Below are 22,232 nucleotides of genomic sequence, written 5' to 3' on the forward strand. Positions count from 1 at the left end.
ATAAAATCTGCAACCAAGGGGAAAGGGCAAAGCTCATCTTGTACTTAAATCTGTGAAAAACTTAGAAATTAAATGATATATTGCAGGTAATGAAACCAAAACTGGAAAAGTTAGTAGTGTAAAAATTAAAAGGTAACAGCAAATTGAAACAAAACCAAAAATAGGGTAATTCAAATCTCTAACAAAGATACCACCTCAATATATCAATATTCTTTTTCCTCTGCTTCTGCTCCTTCCAACAAAATAACATTAAAATAACTGACAGGTGCAGTTGCTGGGGAAGAGGGTGGTGGTGTTGCACGTGGGGGTTTTATTGTTGTTGGGCTTGCATTGTGGATTTTTAATACAGCTAAAACCACATGCTTTGCATATTGTTCAACACATCACAGCAATATTCTGCTATCTAACTTCTATGATTTTAGAGTTCTGCTGTTGACCACTTAATACCATCCTTTGCAGCATCACTTTCCCCTTTTTGGTTTTTCACCTTTGGTTGAGCTTTACAGGTCTAAGCAACACGGTAAGGTAAAGAGGCTATAAAAATATTCAGATATGGTTTATATCAACTCAAAGAAGGCAGCTGAGATTTTGCAGAACAGCAGTGTACGCAGAAAAATCAACATCTCCAGCTGGCAGCTCTGATGAGCCTGTTCTCAACCTCTCCATCCACCTGTAATATATACTCTCCCTCTGTATTTAAGCCATGCACATTTTTTATTTTCCCCTCTATCACTCTTTGGGGATCTTTTGCTGGCTGTATTGTTGTTGCTGTGTTCTGATTTTTGGCTTTTTTGAGAAAAACTGCATATTTAATAAACTTCTAGCTCCCAATACCCTTGAAGAGGAATGCATCTTCAACAGATACATCTTCATCTTGCACAGTGATGGCTGTACAGTGGATGATGAAATAAGTTTCATATTTTAACTTTGTGACGCTGCCTTCAATTTAATCTATCTGCACTCCAGATCACTTATCTCTTCTTATGCCTTCTGCTTTTACATTTATACACACAGTGCACCAATACTCTTTAGAGTTATTGGATATTGTGATCCAGAACTTGCCCTTTCAAGTTTCTTAAATAGTTTACTTTACTAAATAGAAGATAACTTTGCCTGGCTACTGCTCCTTTTATGGTCAAGGAATCAGTAGAACCCATATTTCCTTTGTGCTTTACAGTTCAGCCTTCTCAAATTTCTAATCCTTGCATATTTAAAATAAAAGATTGCTCAACCTTCAAATTGACCCAGTTACATCATGGGATCCAATTATTTTATTCAACATCTTTGAAACCCAAGCAAGTATTGCTACACAAATTTTTAACACAGCCAATTCAAACTAACTTGATTAATGAACTCAAAACATCCTGATACCAAAAACCCTCGAAGAGAAAAAAATATTATTCTACTTGTGATAAGTTTCTAAAACAGTGACAGTTTCAAAATCTAGCATGACAGTAAATAGGAAGTTTTTTATGTACATGAAAGTTGTAGAGAGCAGAAATTATAATGAGGTAGTACTCTGAAAAGAGAGATATCCTTTTCCATCTTCTCAAACTTTGGTTTAATAGTTTTTTTTGTTGAAATAAGTGAATACCACTTGTGATATTACATTGACTCATTTTTGCAGAAAACTAAAATCTGCTATTTCAATTTTAGTCATATCCACCTGCATGAAATATACAAAGGCCAGCATTGTCTAAAAAGCAATGAATGTTTAACTCAGTGTATATGAGTCTCAGAAAAGTCTCATGTCTGAGTGCCACGACCCAAAATGCAGATATGAAAACATTGGAATTCAGCTCTATGTTTAAGCTGCTCCATCAATCAAAAACAGTCCAGAACACATAGTCTGAGATCATACTCTCATTGATGTTGACATGTGCTCAATTTTTAACATTTCTCTAAAATGAAACTAAGAAAGTTAGGAGAAAAAATGTCAACACAGTCTGAATATCTTAATTTTCTGTCAATTAAAAAATAGATTAATACAAAGAACAACCCCATTCATTTCAACAGACACAGAATATTTTACCATGCTTCTCTTCCCATTTCATCAATCACTGAGAAAGCCAAGGCGGGGTAAATAAGTGCAAACAAGTGTACCCAGACAACTTGGCTTTTCAAGTTTTCTCCACTTGCTTTACAGAAAGAAGGTAATGAAAATTAACTCTATTCAAATATCACAGAACTCTAAAATAGTTGCTCCATTATTTCAATAAATCTAGAAGAGTTCTGGAAGTAAGTAGCTATTAAAGATAATTTAATTATTTTATTCTACAAATGCAAAAAAGCTTTTACCAACTGCCAGTTTGTTAGATAGCAAAATGCCGAATAAAAATTTAGCAAATTTCACTACCCTGTTCCTGAAAGTGTCCAACATATTACTGCAATATGCTTATTAAGGAGAACAATGTTTCACTGCCTAGACTAAAAGCAAAATTCACAGTGTTACTTGGAGTAAGTGGTGGAAGTGTGAAGAGAACTTCTCATTACTTAGTCTTTTCAGCATGACAGCAGAAATAAAACAGTATATATACTTACTGTGTAATTGAATTTTGTACACTCTTTTCATCTAGAGTCATTCCCGGAGGCGGATCATTTTGAAATGCCAATAGTTCTTTTTGTAATCGTTTCTATAAAAAAATTGTATGGAATATTTGAAATACTAAATAAAGTTCAACAATAAACATGCACAGTTAGGTACATTTCATCAATTTTTGAAAGGTAAAAGGAGTTTTACTTGACAATTTAAAAACAAAGTGAAATTGAAAGGTGAGAAAGAAGGATGACTCTGCTTCCATAAATTTAACTGAAAAGACACAGGCAAAATAAGTTACAGCTTTAAATTGACTTTTTGGGTAAAATGCAAAGGCACTTACATTTGCAACAGTGCAAAGGGAAGAGCTGCTGTGTTATGAACTACATAGAGGTAGAAATGAATTTGTTGTATTACAAAAACATCTATAAGACCTCTACCACTAGCAGCGAACATTTCATATTTACACAGCATCATTAGATTTATAATTAAATCTACAGGACTTGAACAGTACAACTTCCTCCTCTAAGTAATCTAAGAGACTTCCATCTGGCATCTGTGCAAGCCTCTGCCTTGTTCTAAGTCATCCCAGAGGACACAACAGAAAACTAAAACAAGACTATTTGAATTGCACACAACAAACTAAAAACTTTATACTAACTGCATCTTGGAACCCACAGAGTCATAGCACTTATTAAAGTATTATGGCAGTAGCTCAGGTAATTCTTTCCTATTCTAACAGAGATAAATCAGCCACTGCACCCAGCTGTTTCTATAACTACCAGTACAGTTTCTTACAATCTATAGAGCAAGGGAAATGCAAACTCTGAAGTGCTGTCACTGGCACTGCTCTCAGAGTCAATTTTCTCCATATAAACAGTTATGCAGTATGTTTTGTCATTTCCAAACCATCTAGATGACAAAAAGTTCAAAGCTTTCTCACTTCATCTGTCCTTTTTCCTGCCAACAATTTTAAGGTTACCATCTACAAGTTCACTTCAACCACTCTACTAGTCAAAATGATCTTATACTCCAAAGGAATAAAAATAAATGGTTTGGGGATTTAGTACCTATTTTCCATTCAGTATCCAAATTTTGAAAACACAGGTTTATCACACACTTGTAGCTTTTTTCCAGTGCTCAGCAGAACTTTAAAAAATTCCCAGGGGAAAATCAAGTGTTGAATTGTCAACACAGAAGTGATTCAGAAATATATCTCATCAAATATATTTTAAATTGGACTACAATAAATTCAACCACAAAACTCAAAGAAAAGGCCCTTATACATTCACAATTTACATCCTGAACATACTGAAAGAACTTTCTGTCCCTATCAAGCAGTCCTGAAAACTTTCTTGGGCATCTTTATTGAGAGTTTCTAGCTGGCACTGAGATATAATATAAACAAACTGAAAACCCTATGCTAGCCTTTTCATAAGATGCATACATTGCTCACACACTGAAAACCAGTTTAGAATCCTAGTGTTTACCTATTCCTTTCTGCCCAGATTAAGAAAACACTAGCACTGTTTCCAACACCACTACTGCAAATTAAAATGCAAAGGAGAAAAGTTACAAAACCATTTTATAAATCCTCAATTTGAACGGCAGAGATGTTTTGAAGTCAATTCTCTTCCTGGCACTTCCCCAGACCACTATCAAATAAACCTCAAAGGCAGTGAACCTGTATACACTTTGTCAGGTAGAGAAAGATTTTAGAAGTTCAGAGATGAAAGCCTTTTTTGACAATGGAAATTCAAACTCCCCTAAAGAGGAGATTTAGAAACATTGGTTACAAAATAGCAAAAAAACCATGCATATACCACTAGCAAATAATTCAGTAGATCTGTTTAGTTATATATGTAGACCAAATATACAACTTTGTCTTCATAAAAAGGAGCCTAAAACTTAACTAAACTTAACTAAAAATAAACATCTTAGAATTTAATTAAAAACAGAAACATTAAGCTAACAGTGTCTGACAGGAATTTGAATAGAGAAAAAATTGTTCTGTATCCTAAAAATTTCAAATTAGCAATACTTAAAATAATATTATCTGATTTCAAGTTTGCACCTTTAGCCCTTTCTCCAGCAACTATCTTTTCAGTCTAACACAGACTCAGTCATGCTTTTATCCATTTCACTAGTGCAAAAATATCCTCTGTCTCACAAGTTTTTGATTCTCACATACTATGTTTATAGTCCTTTCTAAACAAAAAAAAAGCCAGTAGCAAAAAGAAAAATATAATTAAAATGTACACTTGAACAAGAGAGTACCACTGAAGTACTCTGATCCTAAAACATTTGTTGACACTGGCAAGAGGGCCTGTCCATTCAGCATAAATACTACATGCAAACATACTACTGCTCATCGTTTGCAATTCAGAACAAAATTCAGAAAACACATCCCAGAGAAATAGCAAGAAGCACTATTTACACTTTGGGTCAAATGTGTCATATCAAACAAGTCATATTTTTTAAATAAATTATTGTTTCCCAATTAGCCAATTCAAATAAGTATCAACATATGCCAGAAAAGATAAGTCAAAGAAGGTGTAACACCTTCTGCCCATAAAAAAATCCTGGACAACTGGAAAAAAACTTATGAGCAGAAGGCTACGGTACTCAGCAACTGGATTGGGGTTTTTTTGCCTCAGTCTGCAATGGCAACCTCTCTTCTTCCCACACTACTCAAGTGGATGGACAGCAGGAGGGAACAAAGCCCCTCCCACTTTAAGGTCAGGTTCATGACTACTTGAGGAACCTGAATATAAACAAATGTCTGGGACCCAACGAGCAGCATTCCAGACTCCTGAGCAGAATTGGTGGATTTAGTTGCCAAGCCACTTTCCATATTTGAAAAGTCATGGCAGTCAGGTGAAGTCCCAGTTGTCTAGAAAAAGGGTAAAAAGGGTGACACTGAGACCTGTCAGCCTCACCTCTGCGCCTGGGAAGTTCATGGGACACATCCTCCCAGAAGCTGTACTATGACACATGCAGGACAGAGAAATTATTCAGGACAGCCAAGTCCTGTCTGACCAACCTAGTGACCTTCTACAATGGAGTGACTGCATCAGTGGACAAGGGAAGGGCTACAGATATCATTTATCTGGACTTCTGGCAAGTCCTTGGCATGGTCCCCAACAACATCCTTTTCTCTAGGCTGGAGAGACTAATTCCATGGGTGGACTGTTGAGTAGATAAGGAACTGGTTGGACAGTCACATCAAGGAGGGTTGGAATGAAATTATCCTTACAATCCCTTCAAATCCAAACCATTCTATAATCAGTTCCATCTGAACTCTATTAGCAGCTCTTAGTGGAAATATCAATAAAAGCAAAAACAATCTATGCCATTCCCATATAAAACTGAAAAGAGGATGTTCAGTAGAAAATGAATGCATTATCTCTTAAGTTACAGAAATTCAATAACTCAGAAAAGCAAGACTAACACTGTCAGTGTTGTAATGTAAACAATTTACAGCAAATGAATTTATCACATTGAAAGAAGGGAATCCACAAAAAACCCTGACTACGATTACCTGTTAAGCATAGTCCAATGCAATTCTGATTAATGGTAAACTCCTAGATACAGCTCCTCACTGGATAGGGAAGGAAGGGATTTAGAGCTAAAGAAACGTACACCTCTTTTGGATTGGTTCTTGATTCAGACCAATATCCCAAACAAACCCAAATTTCAGCAAAAGACATAATTTCCTTCTCCCTTACAGTAACCTCTCTAACCCTATGTCCACCTAAAGAACCTGTATTCCATCATCTCCATTACATACACCTCGATGGATTTTATGTCTCTTAGCACTGCACCCTCCCAAATAGAGAGGCACTCACCATAGAATTATTAAGGACAGGAGAGCAACAACAGCTATGAGAATTTGCAGAGAACTTCTTCATTTTTCTTATCTCCAGCTACACTGACTATCTGGATAATTTGCTTTGATATTAAAGATCAAAAGAAGTATCTTGTAATAAATTCCTGGATTTCTCCAGTCCTCAATGACAGGAATTCCAAAAGTGTTAAACAGTTCAAGTAGAAAAAAATGTTTTTAAAGACTTCCTAAGCATTAATCTTGCCACTAGAGATAAAAGTAAGGTAATTTATATACAAAGATAATTCTTCTATTGGACCAACAGACACACATTTAAGATGTAATTTAAGCTCATTATTGTTGGTTTTGTTTTTTTTTTTCCCCAGCTGGAATAATAAAACACACTCTATATTTTGATCCATTAACCACACCGTACAAGTTAATCATTCCTAATCTGATGAACATATCTGGATATCTTTAACAGGCTTTCATTATACATTTCCAAAATCTGAGGCTTTTTTAATCAAACATCAAGTCAATTATTTCTGTACAGAATATCAAAGAGCTGCCTATAGACTTCTTCCAGAATATGAGAGCACTCTGGAGCAACTGGAAAAAAACTGTAGAGGGCACAGAGGGCCTAATAACCAGAATTGATCCAAGCAGTGAAAAAAAAAAAAAAAAAAGTTTTAAGAGAAAGACTGAATAATATTTAGAAAATAATCTTTAACTCAACCTCTCTGGTCAAGGAATTCCAGGTATACTACCCATGCTATAAAGCATTTCTTCTGTATCCTACCGAAATACCTCATGTTCCATCTATTGCCCACTGTCTTCCCACTGGTGTTCTGCTTTCCCTTGATACCCTCCTGTATGTTGTAGGCATCAGCAAGATCTCTCATTTGCCTTCTCTTCTTACAGCTGAAGAAATGCAGTCTCCTTGGAGGCTGTGCAGCTCAGCCCCAGCCATCCTGCCTGCCATCTGCTGGACTCACCCCAGTACCCCCACGTCTGTCCAGTACTGCAGCTCCCTGAACACAGCACTCCAGAAGGGGTCTGAAGTACCAGAGACAGAAGAATTACTTTCCTCAAGCTGCTGGCTCCATGCTTGCACAGACAGCCTGATGAGCAGCTAGAGATATTCAGAAAATGAAGACATTTTCCACAGATATTATGAAGGACTATTTTTTTTCTTCCTCTCTTTCTTAACAATAATTTGTCTCTTGCATCTCATTAATGCAGAAACTGGATTATCAGGAGACTGATCTAGTTTTTTTAAAAAAAGCTCCTAAGTGAAGCCCTGAAAGACTTAGATTCATACAGTTTAGCTAGGAAACTGAGTTCCTCATTACTGCATTAATTCAGAAAACATCTGAAGTTTAAATTCAAAAACTTGAAATTGGTTTCTCTTCAGTGTTGAATAGTATTTACTGACCAAAAAGGTTACAAAGGACAATAAAATAATTTTCTTACATCAACACAGTCCTAAACACACTCTCAGCTTCAAGATCCAAAGGTACTTTTAAAAAATGTGACTCAGGTATATCAAGCCCATACACAACAGCTACAAAAGGCACATTGCAACTGCAAGTTCCTCAAATTAACCATTTGAAAAGGGAAGTTTCAACAGTGGGAAAGCCTATCTTATATTTGACAACCATGAGTGTAGAATTATTGCTTTTGTTTCCACAAATATCCTAGAAAATTAGCAGCAATATATATAGGAGAATGAAATAGAACAGATTAACACTTTCCAGACAATATTAACTCTCATTTGTAGAATCTTATAAACTTATTGACTTAAAGATACCTCTACATTTTCCTAACATAAGGAAGTTGTTTTAAAAGCCTTGAACATTTTTTCACATCACTTTATCTCTTGCTTTTATAACTGGAAGAATTTTCTTTATAGTAAGAGATCCAGGTGGGTTGAATGAATTATCATCAAATTACTTCTCTTAGGCTTCATGGACACAAAAGCATTCTTTTATTTGTTTCAACTTTCCCAATCTCTACTCAAGTAAAAACACTTTCAATCCAATGCAGACTGCCCTCAAAACACCCTTTGGCAGGGTTCACTCTCCTTGACAGAAGCAAACCCCCCCTTCTCAATCTGACACCCAGTCTAAACAACCAACTACAACTTTGATAACTTGTAAAATGGTCTTTATGGTTTCAGAAGAAATAAGAGTCTACATGATTGAGACATTTTCTTGCGTGCTCATTCAATGTCACACCAACACGTGTGGAAAATTATTGCGCATTCAATATACAGCTACTGCTCTTCTTTGACAACAGCTACAGCCCAAAACCTCAAGGAGAAAATCATGTTAATTCAATGTGGTTTTTTGTCCTAAATCCATTTGGCTAATTATCTTTGCTAATTGTCAATTGTTTGCTATAGGTATCAGAGACTATTTGGTCCAGTGATTTCCAGAACACAAGCTTTCACACAGTAGTAGAAAAACAAAAATAATATTTATCATCTGGGAACTCACTCAAAAGAACTGTCAAAGATGTCAGATTCAGTTGATTAAACACTTTTTAAAAGCACACCAACCCACATAGCTAAATTTTAGTGACTGACATAATATCCAGTGTACTGAATCTGCCCTTTTTGTTTGGCATGCTTTGCCATCAATTCAAGTATTTGTCACCTATTCCCTGCTTTGCTTTCCTTTCCTGTTTACAAGCTCATCCCTTCCCTCATCCTTCTAATGATTTATAAGAACATCTTTTAATGCTTTTCAAATACACCAATTTAAAAACAATGAATCATGAGTCAATTTCACTCTTATATGCTTGGCCTTTTAACAGGAATTACTTAGTTTCATTTTTCTGTTCTATACAAAGCCTCCTCAATCTTCACATCACTGAACAGGCCCTCATGTTGCCATACTGACTTTTACTATTATTCCTATTTTTTCCATATTGAGACAGCTTGATACCATACATTAGTATTTTTTCTAAAAATCTGTAGCCCTTCAACACTCCAGCTATATTAAGATGAGCATAACTAAAGTCAATACTACAACTGCTTTTGGCTTTTTCCTCACCATGAATCAGGAACACCATTTTTGAATCACACACTCAAGTTGCTTTCAGCCTCTCAACCAGCTCCTTCAAGTCAAAATACAAGCTAGTGCAGCTATTCATGCCTAAAATAACTCCCAAACAGATATTTTCCATACATTGATATACTCTTGGGAGCTATGCTTGCTTTACTGCCCTTTTCACATCACAAGACACATCTCTTCAATGTTTCTGCTAATCCATCATAGGATTTAATATAGAAGCACCTTTCTTGCTTGTCCACTTTCTATTGCAAGGGACTGGAAGAAAGCAGGCTGCAGACTTATAGAGGAATACATGAAGGATGCACAGGCAATCTAACTTTGATATTTTCCTTATTTTTGAGAGAGAATCTTATGCTTAAACATTCTTGTAATACAACTTTAAAGTAAACCAGAAATAAAATGTATCAAATTGATAAGAACACTCACAATCTAGAGGGAAACAGAACAGCTGAGTAAGAATATCAGAAACCCAAGACTGGTTTACAGCACTGTCCTTCAACTACAAGAATAATCACCTGCAAAAGGGAGAGGAGTTATGTAAAAAGTAGTTTATAGGAGTATTAGCAAAATACTTGAAGTATTTTGAAGTGGAAGTCCTTGAAACAAAGATATCACTTATTCACCTATCTCTACAGGAAAGGATGAATCAGGGATGAAATCAAAGAACACATCTTAACACTGATCCAAACATCACTTCCAAAAGAAGTTTAGTCAAGTACTTGAGACATGACTGACATAGCAATGGTTTGTATCCTCTTGCTAATTCGGTCAAACAGGATTTGTGTAACTCCTTCAATTATCCTCCACAGATTTGCTAAGATATCAAACTCATAAGACTTCTTAAAGCATATGGAAAAAAGAATACAAAATTAACTGATGCCAGTGGAGTAAAATTCCTGGCAGTTCCTCAGACAGCTCACCACCACCTCTACCATTTCTATCCTGACAGACAGCACTCACTGTCTGTCACAGCTCAAGATAAATGTATGTCTGAAGCCAACAGCTTCTAGCAAAAACACATATTCCTTTTTCTCCAAACTGACACACATCTTACTTGGTCACCTCTGGAACTGGGGAGGTAACATCTGAAACGCCACAGCTGCATTCTCACTTGAGTTGATTCTGGGTGAATCACATACAAAATCAGGCAGGGCAAAAGCATGTAAAAGGATGCAACATGTGAAAAGGGAGAGGGGGCAGCCATATAGGACAGGAAGAAATTTAGAGGTTTTCAATATGAAGACTTCAGAACGAGCCCTAGAAACTGATAGTTTTGTCACTTTGTACAACTGAGCTGGATATCATAGCACATATATTTTTATCTGTTAATAAGCTTGTATTTCACTGGTCTCTGCATCCCTGTTAGCTACCTCAAGTGTCAATAACCTATATTCCTGACGCATATATGGTATCATCACCATCACACTGCCCAAAACCAGGGATTTTTTTCTGATTCTACCACAAACAAGGGACACCCATGGACAGGCAGGACAATGGACTTTAACCACAACCTCTCACAATGAAGTAAAGCAAATGTATCATCTTTACCCAACATGAAAACTTCCCTAGCTCTTGTAGGCTTGTGAAAATTACCCTTCTCAATGCCTTTAAAAGGAGTATCACAATATCAGAAGCCTTTTTTCAGTTCTGAGCCCATTGTCAGAAGTCTTACAACAGCTTTGCCCCCTCCTTGGAAAAGTGGAGCACAGAGAGCTAAAATTTAACAGACCTATGGGCAAACAAAAACCATGTGTACAGGGAAGTTAGAGGGGTCATTACCAAGTACAACTTATGTACATACAGCTGAGAGTACATAGGCCAGCCAGTGAGTGTGGCTTCAGGTGATATTTTATCCTTCATAACTGGTGTGGGCAATATACATACAATGGCATGTACATACATTGGTATATTGGCTGTTGATTAGTAGTACAATATTAACACATTAATCCAATCAAGCTTGAATGTATGGCCATACTCCCAGCTCATTATCTCCTATGAGTTGAAATGACAAACTCTGAAAACATAAATAATACAAAGAAAATGAAATTGCAGTTCTTGAATACTTCAGTTTTTGGTGTTTCAAGAAATGCAGCACAAAATGTCCAGTCTCTTAAACCAGCAATATCTTAAATAAGCAAACTAAATTATGAGCTATATCAGTCAAATACCTTACCAACAAACAACCTATTTCAGTGATTTTCCTTTTTATAGAGAAATAAAGTAAGAAGGAGAGAAGCTGAGCTGATTAAACCCAAAGCAGATTCGGCAAAATGCATGATATATTAAGGGAAGTGGTAAGAATTTGGTAGAAAATAGCTAGGGAAAAGGCAAAACTACCAGTAGAGCAGAAAACTACAAGCAGACAAAAAAGTGGCAAATGGACAAGAGATTCCTTTCATTTCTGCTAGAGGAAATGTTTCATTGCCACACCTTATTTCATCAGTAAAACAAGATGCGACGAGCAATTTAACTGAAATGCAGTGGCCTTTTCACCTGGACTGGTAGGAACTCAACTAGCCATGTCCAGTAAGGTAGTATCATGATGATATGAAGAAACAAACATGGAAGAGAAACTTGACAAACTAGGAAGCACGCAGGACCAAAACATCTGCACTTGAACTGTGTTACAAACCTTCTATTTCTACGCACTCAAATTCCCTTCTCTTTGCTGCAAGAAAGTATGAATGTAAGACAGGAATAGTCTTCCAATGACAAGTCTTCCTGGACACTGCAAACTCAAATCTTAATCTGGCTCAAAGATCAAAGAGAAAGAAAATTAATTCATAAATAGTCAGAAGTTAAACATTAATCCCACAGGGGCTCCACTCTTCTATTTTTTGTTGGCAAAGCTGGTGCACCCTAGAGGGAACAATATTTCTTCCGTAACTACCAAAACTCTCTTCCACATCCAAAAATTTAAATGGGCACCAAAACACTGTCAGTAATATGGTAAAGTCCTGGCAAAGAATTCACATTTTGCTTATGAGCGACAGACTGTCACCTCCTCCCCCAGTTTTTTGTGAAACATCCTCTCTGTATTGGAGACGTTTTTACATGCAGGAGACAGAGAAACAAACAGCAACCTCGTCCCAGAGCAGGAGCTGAAAACAGGCTGTAATGACAGTGTTGTACAACACCACCATGTTGATTCATAAGCAAAGCTGTTGCTTGACAGTGAGAACAAGCTACTAGCCTGAGAGTATAATACCACTATAACTCTATTTTCAGTATTTCAGTTTCTTCTGTTCACAGGTTTCTTACTGAAAAGTGCCTCAAATTCAGAATACGAAGTTCTAAACACCAGGCAGATAGTTATTCTTTTCAAACTAAACTCCTCTCCAGAAAACAAAAAAAAAAAAAAACAAACAAAAAAAAAAAAAAAAAAAAAAAAAAACAAAAAAAAATCCACAAAAAAAAAAATTAAACAGTTGAAATATTCCAGGAACTCATTGCACATTATTCTCTAATCAGAAACCTAATTTAAAATACCAAAAAGCTCTCAAACAGAAGAGAAATGACATAAAGATCAGCAATGGCTACATTTCAGAAAAAGTTACCTGCTACACTCCATCTCTCTACTTAAGAAATCTAGAGAATGACAGTTCCTACAAATAAAAACCCCTTTATTTCCCAGTCAACCAGGTCATTCAAGAAAGTCCTTGCAGATTATAGCCCATAATTCAAGGGAAATAATTTGCTCCAGACTATTCAGCACAAACCATCCAGATACTTGATTATCACAATCCCGCATGAATTTTTTCCTAGCAAAGTTCCTCCAGTAAGCTTTAATCAAGGCCCAGAGGAGAAGAGATAGATAATTGTCTGGATGTGGTCAATTAAAGCTCCAGCAAGATGCATAACAAAACAGCTCCACAAAACACTCTGTCCATTAAAAAGTAATACTGGGATTTTAGCTCAAAGAATTGTTTTTCAGTTCTATCTATTTTTGGCTGAATAGCAGGTTTTCAGTCTATACTGAGAATGCAGAAGCAGATTAGTCTCCTCCTCATTTCTAATAAAACATGTTAACATCTGGCAACCCAGTTCTAACATTATTTCCTCAGACCAATCCAGACTTAAAGATCAGAATGTCAGGCATTTTGCACATTTCTCTCATTTTAAAGGAACCAAATGGCAATGCATGAATCTTTTTATCAAGTTACTTACAGTAAGCTCCCATCACTCATCTTTTGTTCTTCTGAGCATTTAAAAATTTCAAAAATCCAGTTATAGACTGAGGGTGGTGGGAGGAAAAACTGTTGATTTCTCAGTTTGATAACAGAATATTATCTTCATATGCTCCAAGATATTCTAAAATATTTGACTGAAAGGTCAAAGTAACAGTCCTCTTTGAAAGGGAATAATATGCTTGACTGAAACTCACTAAGAGACAAGATCAACCTGAAATCATAACTACAGTATAATTAAAGATAAATCACAATAACTACACACACAAAGGAAACATTCTGTACTTCACAGTCTGAAAAGCTTTTCGTCAGATAATCAATTTTTTACAATGAACCTGTCATTTGAAAGCAAATTAAGTGGAATCCACTATTACAGAATAAGATGAAACTGACAGCAAGTCACCTGCTTTGTAAATGGAGTCTTTAAAAGTACCAACGCCCAGCACAAACCTCATACAGTAATACAAAGTCAACCACAGATAATTTTATCTTTTAAGGAAAAGAGTCTGGCACTACTTGAACTGCCTCAGTTAAAGAAATTAATTTAAGACAATAGTGAAGGCTGGCACAATGAGGTCAACCATATGTTTACCGGGGAATTTCTCATCCCTATGAAAACATTCCAAAGGTTGGTAACCACAATAAAGTGTTCTATTCTGACAAAAAGCATTCTAGAGAGAAAAAGAGGTAAAATGTTTGAAGGAATAAACACAACAGTAACAAGATTTAAATATTCATCCAATCCATACCCCTAGAGATGATAGGAGGAGAGTTTTTAACTTAAGAAGGGGCCAGAAAACTGAATGGATTTAGGTTTCTTATTACTGGCAACCAATTCTTAATGAAGAAGAAATCAATCAATCAATCAATATGAACAATTAGCATCAAATTCTATAAAGCATTTTATTCCAGATGACTTTCAGGGACAATATTTGCTATGCTCTACTAAACTATTATCACCATTTACTGACATACATACAGATTTTCTTCTTGAGGCTGATTAAGCAGTACTTTTAATTAGGTTGAATGAAAAAAAAAGACAACTGTATTTGTAATCACCCAAGGAGAAACAATTATTTTTTAGTACTGTGTATGAAAGGATGAATAGCTAGTATCCTCAATGAGATCATTAATTAGCAAAAATGAGGAGTCTCACAATTCCTGGTTTACCACCACTAACTTCTGTCTTTTCTTTACTAACATATTAATATTGCTCTTAGGAAGGCAAATTATAAGGTTTTCTCCCTTTTTTTCCTGCCATCCCTGATTGATACATGTTTTTCATGCCAGTAATTAAGGTCACCTGAGGAAAAATAAGCAAACAAAACCCAAACTGCAAAGGCTTGCTCAGATTCCAGAATATATTTTTGAACAAAGCAAAGCAGAAAAAAAACAACAACCCAAACCAAACAACTGCAAAGGCTCGAACAGATTCCAGAATACCTTTTGAAAGCCTTCAATTATCAAAAGCAGGCAGAAGACATGTTACATGACCTTCACTGATCACAAAAGGTTGCTTACTGGCTCTTTTTATTTAAAACATTTAACCTTTTTATTTTCATTTGCTTTCAATAAATGAAGTTGTAATAGGTTTCAGTAAATAGATAATACTATATCTTCCTCCCTTCAAAAGACAAAAACTATATATCTAGCTGACAGCTCTGTCACAGTCCTTCACTACTTCAAAGCCACGCAAGGACGCACAGAATTTCTGGCTCCAAGTACTGAGCAAAAGGCCTTCGTCATCCTCTTCCTCCCTGCCCGAGTGGAAATCTCAGCCTGTAATCTGCCTGAACGTTCACCTCTCAGCTGTAAACCAAGGCTGTGTGAGAGACATGATCTAATGAAGGCATTTACGTTCGCTGCGCACAGCCATAAGCACGGGTAAATTCAATGGAAATTGTGTCTTTTCTCTTTCACATGAATGGGGGTAATTTAATCTCAGTCTCTGGGCATAGTTTCCAGTATGGCCTATACCTGTGTGATATACAGTGAAGATTCTTTAGTCTAAAACTCTTAGCATGGTAGAATGGGAGCAAACAATTAGAGAAAGTACTTGATCACCGAGTTTCACACATGGTTTGAGCTAAGCTGCTTTAGCTTATTAATTACAAACTCACAGAGCCTTCCAAGGGAGCAGCTTAACAAGACAACATTCCCTGGCTCTTGCAAATGTATTGTGTTCTATTTTTCTCTTCTCAGAACTTGAATAGCTAGGCCTAGACACAAGTATAAAATACTATAAAACTCAGAGCAAAAAATAATTGCAATCAACCAGAATTACTCTTTTTTACAACAAATACCTGTCTATTTTCCTGATTGAAACCATATAGATATTCATGAGATACCAGTGTTCAATATGACAGGCTGAAAGCATCCATGGTTTTTTACATTTTAGCTGTATAATTGGTCTATTTGTAAGGAAGAGCTGATGACAGTGCTCATGGGGCACTGGTTTCAATAAGCTTTTCTATTACTGCTTTCTTTCTTGGAAGTGAATTCTTCCATCCTAGCTCAAAAATTCTGCAGCTGCTGCACAGCAAAGTATTTCCCAAAATTCTATTTACACAGGCAGATAGAAAAACAAGCAAATAAGACCCCTTAGGGCCTGAAGCCATAACTTTTATTTCATTTATCTTTACTGAAGGAAGACTATAAATTTTCAACTTCACTTGAAAATTCAAATCAAAACTTTGTTAATAAACCACCAAGATTAAATTAACTAATCTTGGTAAAATTATTAAAAGTTTTGTACTTATCTCACTTCACTCTTAGCATGGTTATATGCCGAAGTTAATATAACACACATCAGTACAGACTGATTACCAAAGGTTATGTAAAGGATTAAATCTCTTAGTGGACAGAAGAAATTATTTTTACTCTCTATTCATTCTGGTTTCAATGATGGCACTCGCATATGTTTAAATAATCACTGAAAATTTTAGCTTCAACAGCATTTCACCAATGGAACTACTAAATACTTTATTAATTACCAACAATTTTATTCTGTTTATACCCCAGAATTGGTTATATTGCTACAGTACTCACTCACTTTCCTTTTGGCTATTTTGAAACAACAGACATTTAACAGTACAGAACCAAAGTGCATAACCATCCAAGTTGCAAGTGACTGAAGCTTTGCTCACTTAAGGTTGGGGTTTTGGCTTTTTTTGGAACACACATAAAATAGTTTAATACTTTTTCCTGGACAAAGCTTTTAAATAAGAAAAAAGTATTGCCAAATCATTAAACAAAAACTCTGCCAGTGTTGAGCAAAGATTGAGCAATAAGTAATTGTTCTGAGAACAGCTGGAAACACAGAACTTCCACTAACACTAGAAGTGCAGGCAAAGAACAGAAGGAAGTTCAACAAGAGTATATGTATTTTTTCTGGAGATTTCAGTGGCCTCTTAAGTATTTTCCTCATCTCCCTACCCCACTGACTGAAAACAGTGGGGTGAACCTTGTGGGAAGTTTTCATTCTGCTACTAGCTTGCATTCTGTGATACAAGTTCCTTAGGATCTCAAACTGGCCATGAATTCTGCATTGTCATCTCACACAGTGATTTTATTAAATGGCTGCTTAGACATACATTTTCAAAAAAAATTGTATTGTTAGAACAGGATTTTTCAAATAGCACCTTGTTTTGGTGAGTGCGTGTAATTTGATGTTAGCCCACCACAGCAGTTTTCGAGGTGTAACACAGAAGCACAGTGAAACCTAACATCCTACACTCTTTAGTAAAGTTGTTTGTGTCATTAATTACATCAGCTTTGCATTCAGTCAGAAGCAAATACCTGTACATGTACAAATCTTGTGCCTAGCTTTACAGAATATATGAGAAGTTATTCTGGAGAAAAAAAACCCTAAAACTATTCCTCTAAATATTTCCACAATTTCACAAATAAATCCAGGGTCTGTAGTATTAAAACTAAAAGGAAGTGGAAGGTAAATAATAGTAATTAATATGTCAGTATTATTAATAAAGTCAATCTTTCAAGTTTATGATGCAAATAGTTCATACCTGCACATTGAGGGAAAGGCCGTAATTATTTAACAACTTCTACAGCAATGATATTTTCTGTCTATTCTCAACTGAACTTCCTTAATCTATTTTTTACCTGCTCCTCCATTCATAATGCAAGTCCTGTGTTTCCAGTTCTGAGAACAACTATTTACTGTTTACTATTTCTTTAGCACTTGCATTTAAAGGCTTCTGATTACTAAAGATATTATATCAAAATTTTCTAAAGCAAATCTGTTCTATTCCCTTGTTCTACAATACTTGTACCTTTTCAGAATATTTCTGTGGTTTTTGTCCAGGAGAACATTGCACAAGCCTGGGCTTTTTCTGGGAAAATTCCTGAAAATAAGCTCTTCCTTTAAAGGCTTGTCTGGGGGTGTGTTAGCTTTTTTTAAGAAAAAACATCATTTGCCTAAAGTTATGCAAACCAGGTTTAAACCAGTTCAACAGTGGCAAATTAGCAACAACACTGTGGTTAGAAAACAAAACACAAGACCTCATAAGCATTGGCTTCTATTGCAGAAAACAAGGGTTACAGAAAACTCCCATTAAAGACTGTCCACACAGACAAAAATCACTATAAGTTTAATGATACACACAAAGGCTCAAAGTCACAAGTTTTACAAGTTACTGTGCATCCACTGAACTGCAGTAACTATTCAGGCAGATGCTCAGAGCCATTAGCAAAAAGAGCCAATTTGTTACAAGTTCCAAAACTTCCCCATAGACTAAGAAGAGGTTAATCAGATAACTCTTGTCACTTAATCTGAGACTTTTCAGTGGATCTGTAAAAATAAAATGTAATTAACATACGGCATCATACAGTGCTGTATAAAATTACACCAGTTAAAGAAGTAGCTAGAGCTTACTTTGTGCACCAATGTATCATTTTTATCAGGAAAATAATTAATATTGTCATAATACTGCAGTGTCAGACCACTGGTAAAGTCAGAGATGGCAACGTGTTACACAAACATTTCAGGTAAACAATGGGCATTTAAAAACAACACACTTCATCAGAAAAATGACATCTCTTTGTTGTGTCTGGCAACTTAGAAGACAGCACAGATTATAATGAATTATTCTGAACCAAAAAAAAAAAAAACAAAAACAAAAAACTTAAAATTATAGATACCAGTTTCCTTTGCAAATCATTTTTTCACACTGTAGAAATCAGAGTCTTGAAATCTTGCTCACCTGGGAACACGTCTACAATAAACTTACTAGTTATATTTTTCACTTACTAAATTTTCATTTATAATGACTGCTTACAGCTCCTTTCCAATATCCTAAACTACATTATTGAATTAGTAGTTTACTAAACATAGGAAAGAGTAATTAGAGCATCATGCAATTAACCAGCATTTAGATAAAAAACCTTCATAAATGTCCTTGAGTCTCTTATCAAAAGTCAACAGAACATCATGTAAGAAAATAAAAAGTGTCATCTTACAGCTGGTATTTCTAAAATAAAAGCAATTACAACATCAGACTTAACTCAGCTGTAATTTCAGGAAGCGAGTATTACCCTCCACATATCTGACATTTAGGCAACATTTGTCATTTTTGTATCCTCAACAATCTCACTTATATGTAACCATCTTTTCCCCTTTACAGAGGGAGCAACAGGAATTAGGGTGAGGCACGCTGTAGAAGGTCATTTACTAGGCCAGAGACAGCGACACAGCACAGCTTTACCAAGACCCTTTACAGAGTGCCTCTTTCCTGGTTCACAGCTACCATTTCCCTACTTTTCACACTGTTTTATAAAAGACACTTCTTAATAAACTATAGCTTTATGCAGTTGAGCTTCTAAAAGTCTGCACATTAGAAGAAGGGCAGTGCAAAAACACATTTTTCAGACAGAGCTAATAAAACCAAGGCAGATCAGACTACCTGCCTAAGCTACTGCTAGAAGAAGAACATTCTGTACAGTATGTTCAATTTCTTGATCTCGTTTCATTTCAGTAACTCTGAAAGACACACACGGGTGGGGAGTATGCTTCTAAATTTCATGAGAATAATTTTTATCCTATACAGTTCAATGCTTTGATAGTTTAACTCTTTTCCAGGTTATTATGGAAATTAAACCAATTTTTATTCATTTTGCACATTCTTTCTGTGCTGTTCTATTACTAGCGACAAAAAATGTAAGCTGCACTGGACCAAAATGAGAGGAAAGGAGATAGAGATGGCCCAGATATAAAAACAAAATGGAAAACTGTGAATAGCCAAGGAAAAGTAGAGAAGTTGGTGGTTAAATAAGGAGAGACAGGGCCCACTGCCACAAAACCTAGAGATCTTTTCTCCTGCCCCAGTCGTTATAAAGAACCACCCACTCAGAGCAGCACACAGTGAAAGCGATCCATTCTACCAGAGCAATTTCTGCTGGCCCTATTTAAGAACCCCATCGGAGTAGGTATGAATGAATAATTGAGCTGGAAATACCTGTCAGGCAGGAGGATATTCCATGCTACTGTACCTACAGCAATCCCATCCGGCCGAGGCAGCCAGACGTTACCGGTCCACAGGGCTGACACCACACCGCAACCTCATTTTACGGAGAGAAAGAGAACCCCACGGGCAACGCGCGGCGTGGAGCAGGACACGCCTGTCCGAACCCCCCTGAGCGGGGGAATTGCAGTGCCGTAACCCCAGGAACTCGGAGCTGGTGGTCGCGGTCCCCACGATGCCACGGGGAGGGTCTCCCTCGCCGCACCGCCCACCCCGCACGGTGTGATACACATTCCCACGGCGCCCAGCGAAGCCGCGGCCCCCCGAGTCCCGGGGGACAGGGATCCCTTCGCCCTTCCTTCGCCTGCCCAGGGAGCGGCGGCATCGCTGCCAGACGCCTCCCTGAGGCGCCTCTTCCCCTGCGCCCGCCCCGCCCGAGTCCCGACCTCGCCCCTCACACCCCTGCGCCTCTCACCTCCATCCCGGCGCCGGACCGGCCCTTTCCTGCCGCCACCTGCCCTCGCCAGCCCCGCTATCCGGGAGCTCGACGCCCTCAGCTCTGCCCGGACGGCTCCTCCCTCCGCGCCGCTCATTCGCCCCGCGCCACGCACGCACGCACAGACGCACGCGCGCGCCCGGCGGAACGGCTGCTCCCGGCTTGCCCCCCCCCCGCCGCCGGCCGGCCCCAGCACTGCCCCGGGGGCTCCGCCGCAGACGCCTCACCTGCATCGACGCCATGATGGATCCGCCTCCTCCCCCTCCCCTTTGCGCCGCCGCGGGGGCGGCCCCGCCCCGCGCGCTCTCGGTCACGTGCCCGCGCCCGCCCGTTGAGCGGCCGCGCGTGCGCGGTGCGGGCGGGCCCGAGAAGCGCCAGCGGCGCGGGCGGGTGGGGTTTATGAGCCGCCGGCGCTGCCGCCCTCGCCCTTGCCGGCTGTCAGGGGGGGCTCCCCCCGGCGCTGGGGCGGGAGCAGCGTGATGTCCATCACCGCAACCCGAGGGGGCGGGAAGGGGTTGATCCCCCACCGGCTTCTGTCTGTAAAGGTTTTAGGAGCTGCACGTGCCGCGCGTCCAAGTGACTCAGTTAATGCGGAGCGCGCCCCTCCCTTTTGTGGGCTCCTCCGGGCTCCTCTCACGCCTGGTGTGCCCTGGCGGGAGGGTCATACGGTCATCGAACCGTGGAAGGTCAAGGAGTGGGAAGCGACAATGAAGATCATCCAGATCCGACACCCCCGCTATGGGCTGGCACACCTCCCACCAGGCCAGGCTGCTCAGAGCCCCTTCCAGCCTGACTCGGAACGCTTCCAGGGATGGGGCATCCACAAACCTCCCTCGGCAACCTCTTCCAGTGCCTCACCGCCCTCACAGTAAAGCATTTCTTCCTGATATTTAAAATGTCCTATCCCCAGTCCCTCTCCTTTCAAAGTGCGCCGTGATTCCGTGTGCTGTGGCTAGATCCCTCCCGGGGCGGGCGCTGCCGGACGGGCCCGGGGCCGCGGCTCTTTCGGTGCGCTTCCCTCCCTGCGGGCTGCTCTGCCACAGAGCATCGGATTTTCCAGCTCTGGTGGTGTACGAGTCCAAATGAACGTGGGTGTATTTTAAGTCGGAGCATTTCTGGTTTCTACGTTTTCCTTTCCTGGACTGGAATAATCCCCGTCCTTTGTGTCAGATGATTTTGCCTAATCTGTGCAGGTGAAAATAAACAGGCAGCGCTCAGTAGAGTGACTGTGTGCAATCAATAAATTAAACAACTTGCGGAAACACGCTTCATAAAGCTGTTATTCCTGCTGTAGTATTTCAAACTTAACGGATCCTCAAGATAAACCTACAAAATGTTTATCCAAAGACAACCTATAAAATTTATAATCCCAGTGGTTATGTAAAATTAAGGATTTAACAGAGAAACTGATTTTATAGGTCATTTTAATCCCCATCTCCCCGCTGCTCATGCTGCACATTCCAAAAACACTGAAGCCCCTTCCTATGTCCCTTTACCCCTCTTGTTTCTGATGATGTTAAAAAATCCTTGGCTCACCTCTGATCCAGTGGTAGCCTCAATTTTTTTCTTCGGATATGGCCTGATAAGTAAACAAATTATTGATCAATTGTTTGCAGTTTGTATTACCTTTG

The 22,232-nt window shown here is 38.3% G+C and overlaps 1 protein-coding gene across 2 annotated transcripts in view; it reads right to left on the reverse strand.

Moving 5' to 3' along the window:
* UBE2W (ubiquitin conjugating enzyme E2 W) overlaps positions 1-20,857 on the reverse strand; it is a 65,099-nt gene extending 44,242 nt beyond the window's left edge. For both annotated transcript variants that reach the window (XM_062489618.1, XM_062489627.1), the window contains exons 1-2: positions 20,829-20,857; positions 2,542-2,633 (exon numbers count right to left, since the gene is read on the reverse strand). In XM_062489618.1, coding sequence (XP_062345602.1) covers positions 2,542-2,633; positions 20,829-20,843 — 107 coding nt within the window. In that variant the 5' untranslated portion in view covers positions 20,844-20,857. The remainder of the gene's footprint in view (positions 1-2,541; positions 2,634-20,828) is intronic.
* Between the last annotated feature and the right edge of the window lie 1,375 nt (positions 20,858-22,232).

The sequence above is a fragment of the Cinclus cinclus genome, chromosome 1, assembly GCF_963662255.1.
Source record: "Cinclus cinclus chromosome 1, bCinCin1.1, whole genome shotgun sequence".
Lineage (NCBI taxonomy): Eukaryota > Metazoa > Chordata > Aves > Passeriformes > Cinclidae > Cinclus > Cinclus cinclus.